The sequence below is a fragment of the Taudactylus pleione genome, unplaced genomic scaffold (genome assembly GCF_031769625.1).
Source record: "Taudactylus pleione unplaced genomic scaffold, aTauple2 ptg000473l, whole genome shotgun sequence".
NCBI lineage: Eukaryota > Metazoa > Chordata > Amphibia > Anura > Myobatrachidae > Taudactylus > Taudactylus pleione.
Window position 1 is genome coordinate 363,514 of NW_028284875.1, and position 16,978 is coordinate 380,491.

The 16,978-nt window shown below is 42.9% G+C and overlaps 1 protein-coding gene across 4 annotated transcripts in view; it reads right to left on the reverse strand.

Annotated features, from left to right (window-relative positions):
• ZDHHC14 (zDHHC palmitoyltransferase 14) overlaps positions 1 to 16,978 on the reverse strand; it is a 164,796-nt gene that overhangs the window by 9,494 nt on the left and 138,324 nt on the right. For all 4 annotated transcript variants that reach the window (XM_088448954.1, XM_088448953.1, XM_088448952.1 and 1 more), the window contains exons 7-9: positions 10,122 to 10,224; positions 9,093 to 9,202; positions 6,082 to 6,184 (exon numbers count right to left, since the gene is read on the reverse strand). In XM_088448954.1, coding sequence (XP_088305080.1) covers positions 6,082 to 6,184; positions 9,093 to 9,202; positions 10,122 to 10,224 — 316 coding nt within the window. The remainder of the gene's footprint in view (positions 1 to 6,081; positions 6,185 to 9,092; positions 9,203 to 10,121; positions 10,225 to 16,978) is intronic.

The following is a 16,978-nucleotide window of genomic DNA, read 5'->3' on the forward strand; positions in this document are numbered from 1 at the left end:
CTGAAGCAAGAGGTTGTGACGCGGTGGAACTCAACCCTCTATATGCTTCAGAGGATGGAGGAGCAGCAAAAGGCCATACAAGCCTATACATCCACCTATGACATAGGCAAAGGAGGGGGTATGCACCTGACTCAAGCGCAGTGGAGAATGATTTCCGTGTTGTGCAAGGTTCTTCAGCCCTTCGAACTTGCCACACGTGAAGTCAGTTCAGACACTGCCAGCTTGAGTCAGGTCATTCCCCTCATCAGGCTTTTGCAGAAGCAGCTGGAGAAAGTGAAGGAGGAGCTAAGACGGAGCGATTCCGCTCGGCATGTGGGACTTGTGGATGAAGCCCTTCATTCGCTTTGCCAGGATTCCAGGGTGGTCAATCTGTTGAAATCAGACCACTACATTTTGGCCACCGTGCTCGATCCTAGGTTTAAAGCCTATGTGGTGTCTCTCTTTCCGGCCGACACAAGCCTGCAGAGGTGCAAAGACCTGCTGGTGAACACACTGTCAGCTGAAGCGGAACGTGACACGTCAACGGCTCCTTCTTCATTTTCTCCCGCAACTGGGGCTGCCAGGAAAAAACTTAGGTATCCTAAGCAACCCGCTGGCGGTGATGCAGGGCAGGCAGGACCAAGTTTGGACATCTGGTCCGGACTGAAGGACCTGGCAACAATTTCTGACATGTCTACTGTCACTGCATATGATACTGTCACCATTGACAGAATGGTGGAGGATTACATCGGTGACAGCATCCAAGTAGGCATGTCAGACAGTCCATACCTGTACTGGCAGGAAAAAGAGGCAATTTGGAGGCCCCTGTACAAACTGGCTCTATTTTACCTGAGTTGCCCCCCCTCCAGTGTGTACTCCGAAAGAGTGTTTAGTGCAGCCGGGAACCTTGTCAGCGAAAGGCGTAGGAGGTTGCTTCCACAGAATGTGGAGAAGATGATGTTCATCAAAATGAATTATCAGCTCTTCCAGGGAGACCAGCCTCCAGAAGGTACAGAGGGACCTGTGGTGGTGGATTCAAGTGGGGACGAATTAATACTTTGTGAGGATGAGGATGTACACACTGAAGAGGGTGAGGAATCGGTGGATGAGGAGGATGAGGATGACATCTTGCCTCCGTAGAGCCAGTTTGTGCAGGGACACATTAATTGCCAGCTTGTTTTGTGGGGGCCCAAACGAACCAATCATTTCAGCCACAGTTGTGTGGCAGACCCTGGCGCTGAAATGATTGATTTGTTAAAGTGTGCATGTCCTGTTTATACAACATAAGGGTGGGTGGGAGGGCCCAAGGACAATTCCATCTTGCACCTCTTTTTTTCTTTGCATTATGTACAGTTTGGGGCCTAGTTTTTCTAACTGCCATCCTGCCTGCCACTGCAGTGTCACTCCTAGATGGGTCACGTGTTTGTGCCGCCCACTCGTGTCGCTTAGCATAGTCATCCAGCTACCTCGGTGCAACCTTTTGGACATAAAAACACTATTGTGAGGTGTGAGGTGTTCAGAATAGACTGGAAATGAGTGGAAATTAAGGTTATTGAGGTTAATAATAGCATAGGAGCAGAAAAACCTACAAATTCTGTGATTTTAGCTGTTTTTATGCTTTTTTTCAAAAAAATACAGATCCAAAACACAAAACCCAGAACCCAAAACACGGAAGGGTGGTTTTGGCAAAACCAATCCAGATCCAAAACACGAAGAAAGATCCAGATCCAAAACCAAAACACAAAACACGAAAAGTGGCCGGTGCACACCCCTAATATATATACGCACACATATACACACACACACACAGGTTTGACATACTGAAGGTGCCTATTTGCTATTTTGCAGCCGATTAGATATTTGTAGACCTCACAGTCTGAAGTGGCAATAGTGGCAAGATCAGTCTGTGTACGGTCACCTTAAACTGGAGGGGATGATATACTAGGCAAATTGTCTTTTAACAATGCCACAGTCTACCAGCTATTACAATATTTCTACAATTTAAATGAAATACTATGGAGAACTTCTAACAAACCAATCCTATTTTGAAAACCAGAAACTGTAATAATAGTTGCTAGTATTTTGGTATTTAAAAAAAAAAAAAAAAGACTTGCTTTTGGCCTGGGCACTAAAATGTCTCATCAAATATGCTTTGCTATATAATCCTGCTGTATAAACATGTACTAATAGTTATATGGGCTTTTATTGTAAACTTACCAAATGCACATCATTATAAAGGGTATTTTAATTTCCCAGTTTAATCAATATTCCAAGCCTAGTTACAACACTAAAATTATGAGCAATATCATACTCCTTAAATACAAGACTTAACATATCATCTGTCATTGCCTTAAATCAGCGGTAGCCAACCGGTATACAATCGGGAAACCGGCTGCCTTAATACAGACAGCCGGCTTCCCGACTGTCATATCCCGGCAAGGGTGAAATGCCGGGCGTCTAGATGTAGACGACTGACATTTCCCCGGCGCCCGGCATCCCGATCGAAGGGATGCCGGGCGCTGCGAGCGGACAGCCGCGGGGGGAGGGTTAGGTTTAGGGCACCTGGGGGGGACTTAGGGTTAGGCACCCCCCCCCCAGGAGGGTTAGGCAGCGGGGAAGGGGGGGGTTAGGCACTTGGGGGGGGGAGGTTAGGGTTGGGCACCCCTAAGGAGGGTTAGGGGGTTAGGTTAGTTTATACTTACCTTAGTGACGATTAGGATTTCCAGCGCTGTCGGGCTTCCGCTGCCGGGAACACTGCTTTTGTCGGCAAGGCGCTGCCGGAAACCGGCTGGATTTCATACCGATTCCAGCCAACCTCAGTCCTCGAGAGCTACTAACAGTTCATGTTTTACAGACCACTTAGCTGATGTACAGGTGTATTCATTACTCACTAACATATTTGAAAAGATCCAAAAGGTGTAGATAATTATCTCACCTGTGATTCTGTGAGGACACCTGCAAAACATGCACTGTTGGTAGCTCTCGAGGACCAGGCTTGGCTACCCCTGAGTTAAATGAACCATGAATCACAGCAGCACTTTCATTTTACATAGATTATCACAGTGTCCTCGTCCTGCACAGACTATCCTTGTGCCAGTTCTAATAAGCCCTTGTAATCGACATTTTCTTTTTTACAGATTTTCCAATAAATATGAATTCTAATTAGGGATTCATATTTGGTTAAAATATCTATTTTACCAGACTCTTAATACATGTTAAAAAGAAGCCTACCACCTAGACTGCATATATAAATTATTTAGGAGTAGCATTTACACTAGATGCACAAAAAAAAAAAAAAGAGAGGAACTCCAAATTTGAAGATAAAATTGTGACATAAGTAGTTGCATTATTTTGTGGCAATTACCAATGATATTGAAGGGTAATAGCAAAAAGAGGAACACAAATGACCTTACAGAAGTGGCCCACAACATGTCAAAATAATTGGATTACTAGTATAATTAGACTAATACGAATTAGATGAGGCAAGCACATCTACAGAGAAGAGTCCGAAAATAAAACCTATATGAAACACACAATGTAATGATGATAATATACCACACAGTAAATCAAACCAACTTACTGTAGGCAAGGTACACATCAGAACGACGTGTATCCCAGCTGGCCTGACGCCTGATGGAAGTATATATAGAACGGCACGATCAGGTGTACGACCGCGCGATATACCCTTCCATCCCACATTCACCTACATACAGTCAGCATGGTCAGCCCAATATGATGTGCAGCATATCAGATGGGACAACCCCACTGACTATGTATGTGAACGCACGACTAAGCGATCAAACTATGAGATGTGGATAATATGTTGTGTCAATTTGCCTGAAAACGACATATTACCAAATACATAGCCTAAGTACAATATAGACTAGGCTCTCACACCACAGTGTCCAGACCGTAAAATACAATAATGCAGATTGAAAAATACGTTTCTGGACACGAAAAATGTTTATGTAACTGCACAAAAATATAAAGTTTACTTGAATCTTACAAAGTCAATTTAAAAAAAATATGAAAAAAAAACAGTTGTCAAAGCAACAATTAGTGTACATTCTGCAAATGAGACATTCCCTGATCATATAATTAATAAGTAAAAGAGCATCTGTTCTTCCCAGTTCTGAGCTAATGATCTGTCAGCAGAAAGGAATCACTGAGGCCATTCTTCGATATGGCTTGCAGGGCAACATAGAACTTAATTACTATTTCTATATGGACCTTGACTTATTTGTTGTCTGACAGACAAATAAAGCAGGTGCTAAATGGGGAGGTCCATGCCTGCGGCATCGATATATATATATATATATATAATACATAATATATATACAAATACAATGTCAATACGTATTATGGTCCTCAGAATTAGGGACATGTCACATGTTTAAGGACAGGTATCCACTGTCATTTGAACAATTCACTTTCAAAAGCAAGTGAAACCGCATGTCAAACATAGTGGTCAAGTTGCAATTTTAAACTAACTGAATGGAACAAGCAGCATTTAGACCTGTTGTCAACTAGTGTAAAATATACTAATACAACAAACTAAGTGACACCAGAGGGTGTGAGGGCTTATATAAATTGAATATCAATTTTAAATGACCATAAGATAAATATTTTAAAATACAAGCCTTATGTGGCAGATGGTATACATAAGTTATTGTAATACTGCAATGTTGGGAAATATGCACAGTGAGCATTATTCCCAATAGGTTACCATAAGTAAGCAGCCTTAAACAATGGCGGTTCTTACCTTAAAACCGTGGAGAGGCTGCCCGGGATGCAGCATCCCCTCGCCTCAACTGCAGTATGGCCCCTATCCACTGCGCATGCGCAAAGAAAAATGAGGGAAAAAAACCACAGTCAAGCCTCGCGAATGTGCAGTAAATACAGCATTGGCTGCATCAGCTGCAGTTCCTAGAAGCAGAATAGGGCTGCTATAATAAAAGCAGAAGAGGCTTCCAATTGGAAGTGCTCTATCTGCTAATGGCAGTCCGGACTGGCAGCCCCAGTGAGGGAGAACTGTCTGAAGTATGATTAGCAGAAAGCGCTTCCAATGGGAAGCAACTTCTACTTTTATTTTAGTGGCCACAGGAGGAAGGTAGGAACCGCCGCTGTAGTGGGGGACTGGGGTCTCACAGGGGATTGTTGGACTTCCCTGGGGGGGCTGCAGCCCTGCAGACTAGAAGTAAAAACCACCACTAATCTTAAAGGATTAGTTGTTGTATCATAACTCTGCCCAGAGAAACAAAATACTACTCCAATGCCACAAGCTCCTTCCACATCAAGTAACTAGTGAGTCCTGGTGGCAGAACTAAACAAGTAGAGGTGTTTCATCTAAATGAGAGAAGAAAGTACAGAGCCTGATTAATCATTAGGCTGCAGCTTACAGTGCCAGGACTTGGTGGGTGACCACACAGTTGGCAGCTGGGGAATAAAATGAAGACCTAATTCATACTACATTGGTGGCGGCCGCACAATTTACCAAGGCGTGTTGAGGGAAGTTCTTAAAGTGACTACCAGATGGCTGAGACAATGTGACCATGTAACTTCCTGCTAAAACCTTTACTTTATGTACTTAATGTGTTACTGCACCATATGGGTAGCCTGAAAAGCTGCATAAGGTTATCTGTAGAGTCTTCTTCTCATAACCTAAAGCCTACTTTATATTTCGCAAACATCATTAGATGCCACAAGATCAAACATGTCCATTGTATAACCTTTGTAACCTGCACATATGCAGTGTGAGGAGCGATTTCCTGAACATGCATACACACGTTGCTCTGCGTTTAGCAGCATTACAGGGGACGGTACAAGTGTACAGCCTAGGCTGGCATCCAGGAGCCTTAATCATGACTGATACATTCTCTTTGCATGATTTGCATACTCTAGCCATTGTGGCGAGGACTCACCATGCTGATCAGGGTAATTCTATTCGTTGCAGATTGCTGCACGTAACTATCAAATACAAGTAGATATATTACTACACTGTCAAATAATAATAGTCTTTGCGCTTTACACATACATTTCTTTGTACGGTGGCCTGCAAACATCACTGGACAGGTATATAAGGTAAAGTAATGCCCATCTTACCATATTGCTCTGGGATTGAGTAGACCCATACATAGTCAATCCATTAGATGGTGCTGCTGCTTGTGCCATATCAGCTTGTACAATTCCTCTTCGGTCAATTAAGCTAAAAAAAAAAAAAAAACAAGAACAAAATAAAAATTGCAAATACTTTTAAAATGTGATAATGAAAGGTTTAGGATTCAGCTATTTTTTTCTTCTTTTTAAATTTAAAAACATTTCAGAAAAGGAACATTGAGCACATGCAGGTTATAGGCAATGCTTGCCGGTGGAGATTGCAGGTTTGTAAAGGGCAGATCTCTACACTTTGCTCCTCTGCCGCATCCCAGTTGTCCATGCTTCCATCCTAGCAACCAGTTCCTCCAGATCACGCTAACAGTATATCACTGCCTCGGGTTGGGTATGGTATGCCAGCGATCAGAATACAGACAGCGACATCCCGACAGTCAGAATCCCGACACAAGTAGACTAAACCCATCTTTCCCACAGCCTAACCCTAGCTTCCTCCCCCTCACACAATGCAACCTCATTGTTTTCACACAAGGGGGCTAGTCTCAGCAATATGTTGTGGAGTTCTTCCAGAAATATTTTAAAGGCACTCTCTGGCGATGTAGCTTTGCTCATTTACCTTTGTGCCACATAGTAGGGAACAGGAAAATGAGAGGGGTTTCCTTAGAAAAAGAAGTGGCAATGTACGCAGTTGGACATTACAGTGATGTCAGGTGGCACATGGCCAAGAACTGATAAGCCCACTATGTAATTTATCTACCCACACTCTAAAGGCCCCCATACATCAGAGATGGATTGCAGCAATCGTGCAATTTGCAATCGATTGTGTATAAAAATCTGCAATGTATGGGCTTCACAGATCGCAGATTGCAACCAAAATTGATTGGAATTGTTTAAACAGATTGTCCAACATGTTGGATTTCACAGATCGATTGGGGCTGTAGATTGCTAGTGTATGGACATGATCAGCAGATTTGCAGACCGTTTCTAGCAAAATGATGGGTCTTTCAAGATTGCCAGATCTGTGTTTGCTGCAATCGATCTGCAAATCACTGAAAAAGATCTGTAGTGTTTCGCGCAGATTGCTCGATTGGGAAATTCTAAGATCGGGCAATAAATCTTCAAATTGTTCAATTGTGGTTTTCAGATTGCTGATGTATGGGGGCCTTAACAAACTAAACTCAATTATAAAATGTAGAATAATCAGAAATATAAACTAACATGTATTTTTTTAATAATATTTACCTTGCTCAGTAAATAGAATGATTTAGGAAAAAATACAAATGGTATAGGAAAATGCACAATATTGCATTACTCAAATAAAAAAATTCTTGCCATGATCTAACTGTTCTATCAAGGTTTGCCAATTTTATATAAAAAAACAATCTGGTAAATTCACTATGGTCCTGATCAGGGTGAATACACACTTGCACGATACTGGCCCGATTTGCCCGACTTGAGCAAATAGAACAACAAATCGGGCATATCTTGCAGGGTGTATGCCCGACTGCGCGGTCCTGTGGGTTGCATGTAATATTGTGTGATTGGCTGTACTGCACAGCCAATCACACGATATCGCATTCGGGGGTATGTAGTTTAATGAAGGATGGAACGAGTGCTTGTTCATTCGTTCATTAAATCTTTCTAGTGTGAACCAGCAATCTTGCATGGTCCGGGGCATAGAATGATCGCCCGACCAACGGCAAGATTGCAGATCGTCTAGTGTGTACCCCACCCTTAAGAGTTCTACAGACGCAGGCCAAAATGCGTGCTTCGAAATTAATGTGGATTTTTGGCCATATTCACAGTTGTACCCATCTATGCGGCACTACAGGATGCAAAAGATCAGTCTGAAATCACGCCCACGGCACGTCCTCAGAACACATAATTGCCAACACCCAGCTGTCCCTCATACACTGCAAGAGGAGATGCATAAGACTCTCAATGGCCCTTAGTTCATCATAACTTTCAGACACATGCGCACTATACAAATAGATTATTGTTCGCAAAATGTACTTGTGTTCAACTCTGTATGAGGCCTTTTCTAAAAAGCAACTAGAACAATGTATACCAGTGTTTTTCAACTACTGCGCCGTGGCACACTACGGTTGTCAAGTGTGCCGCGGCGGTCAGCTCAGCGCTGTACTGTAGTGTGTTTTGTTCCTGTGGAGGCCAATGTGTGTGTATATTTTTTTTTATGTGGGAGCCAATGTATATGTTATTTCATTGGTCACGCTCGCTGCGCCGCAGGATCATGTGCATTGGCAATTTTAAAATCTTGTGTAGTGTGCCTCGAGTTGAAAAAGGTAAAAAGCTGATGTATACAATAAGAAGCTTAACTCTTGACCAGCAAATCTATGATCAGGAAATTCCCAACTTATTCAGTAACCGTAAATGCATCAATGGCAATGCACTCATGAAAACTATATGCTTGTGTCAGGTTTGTAACACTCTGGTCCTGCTATTGCAGCCGCGACTTTTCTGCCTTCCCCTTGCGTACTGCAACTGCTGGAGAATGCACGCCCTGAGATGCCCGCATTCAATCCTCATGGACAGTACAACTCTGTCCGGTGGTTCTGAACATTCCACCAATGACACACCATCGATCTATGGCAGGTGCAGTCTCTCCTTCTCAACTCCGTATAAACATGGCCTCCGCTGCTGCAGCTCTGCGACTGAGAACACAGTCATGTTCACAGACACAACCGCGACACTCCCATAACACACACACCTGAGATGGCCTTTTATTGTGTTCACTTCAGGCCACCTCCCAGTCACCACACACTAATGCCCATGTTTTTGCCTCATTGTACCTTATGCCAGCAATCCCGTACGCAACCGCGTACACTTAGTGGAATGCATGTGCCATACGGGTTTACAGTATTTTTTGAGCAGTAGCACATAATTGCTCAACTCTGCCAACATCGGCATTGCATTCAGTTTGCGTTCACCACTAAAATCAGTTACACTGTATCAGCATGTCTCTGGTACAGCAAGACCCTTACCTTGGGTGCATTGGTCCACAAAGTGCAGCACAGCAGTTCGTGATAATATTGCCATAGCTATATGGATTATAGTTTTCTTTTCCTCTTTTACTTGACCAGGAACCTTTAATCTGTAAAAGTGATAAAATGTTAACATAAACCGAATCGTTACTGGGAGATCATTCTAACAAAATATACAGTACATAATAATTAAGGTAATCTCTAAGCCATGCCAGGAGATTTAATTAGTGGGGTATATCCCGAGCATTAAACTACAGTAGTGGACTTTTCCTTGCAGCTTCAGAAGCTGGAGGAAAAAATTAGCAAGAAAAGGCACCCTCTGGGGGTTAACATGCAGGGAAAACCGCTGATTTCGGGGAATGCCCTTGTATATGTTATACCACAAATCGAGATTTATAAACCGGTCATTAAAGCCTGATGGCTGCCAGGATCTACTAATAAGACCAGAAGAGTCATCTGAAGGACATGCAACATGATTAGTGACACCTTCTGTGACATATTATGCCTGAATCAGACAAGGCTACTGTCATTCTAAAAAGTGTATTAAGCATCTACAACAAAAAGTTACACATTTTATGCAAGTTTCCAAATTCCTCATGTAAGATTACAGAGGTCATCAACACACACTGAACTCAAGTGAACCTGTTTTCATGGAGTTGCAAACAAAATACAGTGTAAATGAATATGGCATATATACCCAATGTAAAATTAGGACATTTAAAATGAAAGCAGCCTCAGTTTCCCCTTACTGTCATTAGATGTGCACCTCACAATTAAGAGTCAAAGTGTGCAGAATCTGTGGGGGTGGTGAGCAGTAAATAAAAATAAAGGGGGTGTTGCACATTTAATGTTGGAAACTGCTTTGAGATACACATTTTATGAAGAGCCTGCTCACAGTGTAGAAATGTGCAATGAGGAATGCACTTTAATATTTCCTTTTCGGAATTGCATTTTCTCGTCAATGACCACAGGAACTATTATTTCATTGCCTTGATCTATTAATAGAGGCATAGTAAAGGAATGACTTACATCTTCATTGGTAGTTTGATTTGAACTGATCAAATATGTATGGAAACCTGACAAGCCAACAATCGACCAGACAGAGAAGAAACACACCACAGCTTCCAGAACAGTGATCCAAAGTCAAGGAAGATACACTTCAGTGCCAATATATTACACAAAGTGTTTAGCAGAAATTCGAGTCTTATGCAACATTAGGATTTAAAAAAAAAAGTTTCTTATAACATGAATGCAACAGGAGAAAAATGTTTGGCTCAGAACTTTAAAATAAAAGAAAATTTAAACTAGGTGTGAAATTAAAAATCTTGAAAGAGAAATAACAAAAAAGGAACTGTAAATTGTGAAATGTAAATTGTTTTGTCAGTACTCAACAAAACAAGATCTGTGGGTATACATAGACCCAGGGCCTGATTAAGTTAGGAATAAGAGTAAAAAAATTAAGCAAGGACCGCAATAACTTTTTTCTTTTCTGCATGCAGAAAAAAAGAGAGTTACGGTAGACTTACCTTTGATAACTTTTTCTACGAGGTCCATAAGGTTCACAGGAACTACTGTACTGTATATAATTTGTAATGTGGAGGAGGGGTTTAACTTCCTTGATGTTGCCATTTGTAATGCAGATGTTTCAAGTTTTCAGGTTCCTTTAGTTCATATACACTACAATAGCAGTGGCTGCTTCAACATCCACATCCATAGTTGCAGACATACTGTACAGTAGTGGGTGCACCGTGAATTGAGAGACAGGCTTCTACTGTATGGTTAGAGCGGCGGTCCCTTCGACATCAGGATAAGGTGAGATTTTTGGTAATGTTAGTGCTCTGTTATCGTATTCACACAGCTGGTGTTCACCTCCATCTGGGGCACCCAAATACTGTTTTGTTTCATATATTTTTTTTTTTTATGTTATATTATGGTGCACTCTGATGCACGGTAGAGTCTGCACCTGGTATAGGTGAAACTCTGAATCTGAGGCCAAAAGTGCCAGTGATGATTTTAAATTAAAAGCCAACTCTTTTTGTGTAGTCCTCGGTCCCCCAGTAGGGCTAAAGAAGTTCCCCCCCTCTGTAAAGCATGTTACTGTAGGTTAAATAAAAATTGTCATTAATTTATACAATTGGTGTTTGTACTGTATGTTTACGTCATTTTGCCAGGCGTGAAATTATCGCTGTATTCAATTTGAAAGCTTTTCTGCCTACTGTAGGCGGGAAGTCAATGCAATGTACAGTAAGACAGTATGTAAAAAAGTTTCGCCTACTGTATGAATAGCAGGTGGAAAAATTTCGTGAATTGGGGTGCAATGTTGCGGGAAGCCTTCAACGTCCCCTAAAGGTACTGTAAACTGCATAAGTTTTTTTTTAAAAAAAAAGTCAGAACACACTAAAAATTCACTTTCATTTTGGGGGGTGGAAGAAAAAAAATTGGGGGGAAAAAGTGAAACTTGTAGGGGTAAATTTACTAAGATGGGAGTTCTATTTAAGAAGTTACTGTACTGTACAGTATGTTGCCCATAGCATCCAATCAGATTCTACTGTACTTAGCATTTATCTACAGTAGCACCTTCTAGAAGATACTGTACAGTAATACCTGGAATCAGATTGGTTGCTATGGGCAAAATTACTTAATAGCACTACCATCTTAGTACATTTACCCCCTAATATATAAAATGTACTGAGTTTAGTAAAATGCTAAATGGGTATACAGTAGATCTGGGCATGCGCCTGAGATACGATGACGTACAGTATTGTAGGAAACACTCAAGCCGGGTGCAACCTTGGTATTGCAGGCGGCTGTAGTGTAATGGTAAATAATCAAACCAATACATTACGCTGCCTGTACAACCCTTTTGCGGGTTCGAAGCTTGAAAGGTTACACTTTTTATTTTTTATTAACAAGGTTAGACTTTTTGGTCAAAGTACTGTGGCATAGAAATACCAGAATTTCTGGATAATGTACTGTATTAGTGAAGATTTAAAACAAAATAAAATTACCGTATAAAGTATGTACTTTAAAGGTCTCGAACCAGCGGGACAAGAAAATGGTAGATGCAGTAGGGCTAGGCATTAGCCCCCTAGACTACTGCATCTACTGTACTGTAGTTCCTAGAGTCAGGGAATCACTACAATGTCTACCGTATTGTACTTACAACTACAGTTATAAGTACCGTATAATACAGACAACTGGGCATGCGCAGTGCTATGAGACTCAATACGCCACAGTGTAGCGCACAACAATGCGGTATACTGTATGGCGTACCGTATGGAGCAACAAACTACAGTACTGTACGATGACGTACAGTACTCAGGCGTCTGTAGCGTAGAGGTAAGAAATCGTACTTCTACATTGCAGACGTCTGTACAACCCGGGTTCGAAACCAGGAAGCTTAATAATGAAGCTTTTCATTATTATTAGACAGTCAAGGTTACACTTTTTATTTTTAATATTATTATTACACAGTCAGTGTAATAATAACACACTTTCACTGTGTGTGAATCATGACCTGGTACTGTACAGTATGATATTCCATACTGTACACCATGGCGTACAGTACATAGCCATAGCGCTACAAGGGTATGGCTATGGCGCAGCACCACTGGCAATGCATTGCAACCCCCGCCACTGGGCACAAGCCAGAGATCCTATTTGTACCGTAACCCATCAGAACTGTGCTGACAGTTGACGCAATTTTGCGGTTTAAACGCCGAGTCAGTTTGTACTAGAGAGACCCCTCTCTTATACACAGTCAACTATCAGTTACTAAACATATTAAATTAATAATGTTACCAAGTCTAAGCCAGCATTTTCATTGACGCAAGTTTGCGCTCTGCATCTGCCCTACAAACTGCTGTTAGTCCACTACTGTAGCACCTTATGTACTGTAGTAATGAATTTACTATTGTGTATACTGTGCGGTACTGTAAGTCTCGGACAGTGCAGAATGGCACTAGTGTGAAAATTCAACAGTACTGTTGGCAATACAGACAACTGGGTATGTGCCATAAAATAGCGCAACTTAATGTATGGCTTGGCTCCACTGGACATGGGGCACACATTCCATTGTGATTAAAATCTGACCACTGGGCACGCGCAGACATTGACGCAATTTTGCGGTTTAAACGCGCAGTCAGTTTGATATACAGAAACCAGTTTCTTTAACAGGGCCCATTGCCGCTTGATGGTCATAATAAATAACTATAATGTCCGCGTTCATGTCAGCGCCGGCATTGACGCAAGTTTGCGTTCTAAGGTACAGTACTGTATGTACAATAATAAAAATCCTAGTTTCGCTGTTTGACTCCCGAAGCACTGGGCAGACATGCGCTCCACATGTACTGTATTGAATACTGAATATTTTAAGTGAAGATTTTAAAAATAAATAAAAAAAACATACTGTATTTTCAAGGTCTTGAACCCACGGAACAAGAAGAGAGGAGAAGCAGTGAGACTAGGCATTAGACCGCTAGGCCACACGCTTCACCCATTAATAGAGTTCTGTAGTTTGTAAAGTCTAATGTCTAAGCTTCTGTCAAACAATCATCGGCCGGTGATACAGAACATACCGTACGGTACATTGCAAAGTGACACCTGGTGGGCAAAATGTTGTATTACACATCATGAAATCACACGCATGCGCTATGTAGTTTAGGAAAAGTGACACCTGGTGGGCAAAAAGTTGTATTACACTTAATGAAATCTGACGCATGCGCTATGTAGTTTAGGAAAAGTGACATCTGGTGGGCAAAATGTTGTATTACACGTAGTGACTTTTTTCACTAATAAACTTTCTTTGTGGCGCGACTCATGGCGTGGTGTGTGGCGCGCCATACGTGGCGTGAGAGATAGCGCTGTGATGCCACGTTATAGCTGGGCACATCAGTACCTTGGGGAACATGCGGTTCGGAGGAAACCCGGCACCAGTCAACTCTTTCCGGTCCCGGGATGCGCTGAGTCCTCCCCTATATATACACCTTGCCTCCGGCCACAGGTCCTCAGTTTGTGAACAAGCCCACTGGCAGAAGAATGAAAATGGAGAAGGAAGTACACATTACACTAGAAACACTCCTACAATAAAGAGGGAATCAGTGACAAGAAGGAGCAGATCCCACTGAAGCCAGGTGCATCAAGGAGGGTGCCCTGTGGAACCTATGGACCTCAAAGAAAAAGTTATCAAAGGTAAGTCTTCTTCAGGGTCCACAGGAAATACCATGGGGATGTCCTAAAGCAGTTCGCTTAAGGGTTTGGACACTTCTGAGTCAACAGGAGGATCTGCCGCCCAAAGGAAGAATCCTGGGAGGCAAAAGTATCAACTGCATAGATTTTGATAAAAGTTATGGACGGAAGACCAAGTTGAATGTGCAGTCACCCTGCTCGGAACAGGGAGATCAGCCTGCATATAAACTTGAGAAATAGTCATACGCAGCCACCGAGCCAGAGTCTGCTTGTTAGCTGGCCAACCACATTGGTGAAAGCCATACAAAACAAAAAGTGCTTCCGATTTCCTGATGGAGTTGGTACGATCCACGTAGATCCGAAAGGCTCGAACCACATCCAGTGAACGCTTCACTAGCAGAAAGGCCTGAAGACTTGAAAGCCGGTACAACAATTTCTTCATTTATATGAAAAAGAGATACCACTTTTGGAAGATAGCCTGCCTGCGTACGATAGACAGCTCAATCCTTGTGGAAGATTAAATATGGGGGCGAAACGAAAGTGCTGCCAAATCAGAGACTCTGCGAGCTAAGGAGATAGCGAGGAGAAAAAAAAGTGTATTCGCTGTCAACACTTGAGGTGCCCGGTATTCAAAGGGTGGAACCTGTAGCCCCATGAGAACCAAAGACAAATCCCACTGTGCCACCAGAGGAACAAAAGGCCATTGCAGATGGAGAACACCTTGCAAAAATTTCCTAACATCCAGCAAGGGAGCAATTCTACGCTGAAACCAAATTGACAGCGCAGAAACCTGTACTCTCAATGTGGCCAGGCAGAGACCAAGGTCTAATCCAGACTGGAGAAAAGCCAGAACTCGAGAGACCCTACAAACCTTAGGATCAACTTTTTCTATGGGAACACCATAGAAAAAAGGAATGCCAAATTCTGTAATAGATGCGGGCAGCAAGTATCTTGCCGCAAGCATCGTATGAATCACAGAGTTGGTAAACCCTTTGGCTCCTAAGATGGAAGACTCAAGAGCCAAGCCGTCAAAGACAGACGAGGTAGGTCCGGATGTAAGCAGGGATCCTGCACTAGCAGATCCGGCCATAGAGGTAGTGTGAGCAGAGTATATATGGAGACACATCAGGTCAGTGAACCAATGGCGCCTGGGCCAAGCGGGAGCTATTAGAATCACCCTGCCGCCCTCTTGCTTGAATTTTCTGAGAATTCTTGGTAGAAGAGACAATGGAAGAAACAGGTAAGCCAACCTGAAATCCCACCCCACTGCCAGCGCATCCACAAAGGCGGCTGAGAGGTCTCTTGTCCTGGACCCGTACCTGGGGACCATGTAATTGTGCCAAGAGATCCACATCTCCTTGTCCACTAGGAGCTGGAAGAACTCTGGGTGGAGAGCCCATTCTCCAGCATGTATGCCCTGACGACTCAGGAAGTCTGCTTCCCATTTGTGGACTCCTGGGATGAATATTGCTGAAATATGACATTCTGCCCAAGTCAGAATGTTTGCCACGTCTCGCATGGCTGCTCGACTTTGCGTGCCTCCCTGATGGTTGAGGTAGGCTACTGCGGTCACATTGTCAGACTGGATCTGGACAGGCCTGCCTTGAAGGAGGCCTCGTGCTAGAACTAGCGCCCTGTATACTGCCCAGAGTTCCAAGACATTTATGGGCAGGTGACTTTCCTGAGACGTCCACCTTTCCTGGAAAGTGCGATAACTTGTCACCGCACCCCATCCAAGACTGGCGTCCGTGGTGAGGAGTACCCACTTTGGGATCCACAGAGGGCGACCTTTGTTTAGATGAGCCGTCTGAAGCCACCAGGCCAGGGAGAGCCGAACCTCTGAGTAGAGAAAGATTGTCAGACTTTATCCACCGATACTGACCGCTCCAACAAGACAGATTCAATAGCTACAAGGGCCTGGAGTGGAACTGGGCCTATTCCATCATGTCGAAGGTAGAAACCATGGACCCCCGGACCTGCATTGCTGCGTGGACTGATACTCTTTGATTGTGTAGCAATTGTGCACCCGCAAATGTAGAGCTGCAATCTTCTCTACTGGCAAAAAGATCCTCTGCGCCTGAGAATCCAGGAACGCTCCCAGATGTATCATCCGCTGAGTTGGAAAAAGTGACGAATTTTTCCAATTGACAATCGAGCCGTGTACCTTTAGGCAGGCCACTGTCAGCTGGAGATGATGTAAAATATCCAGAGATTGTGCCAATATAGGGAGATCGTCCAAGTATGTCAGTATTCTGACCCCTTGTCATCTGAGATGAGCCATCATGACTGCCATTATCTTGGTAAACACCCTGGAGGAGCTTTGGACAGACCAAAGGGTAGAGCCTGAAATTGGTAATGTTGCTGACGTACAGCAAATCGTAGAAACCTTTGATGGGATAGTACATGCAGGTATGAGTCTTGTATGTCTAGGGAAATCATAAAATCCCCAGGTTCCATTGCCAGCACAATTAACCGTAGGGTTTCCATATGGAATTTGGGTACATGAATACATTTGTTGAGATGCTTTAGATTCAGGATAGGGCGATGTGACCCATTCGGTTTCTGAATCAAGAACAGATATGAATAATATCTGCTTCCTTGTTGAGCCAAGGGAATCGGAATGATAACCCCTGAATCCAGCAAAGTCTGAATAGCTTCCTGGAGGGCTAGGGCTTTGACAGAGCTTGATGGGGGATTTG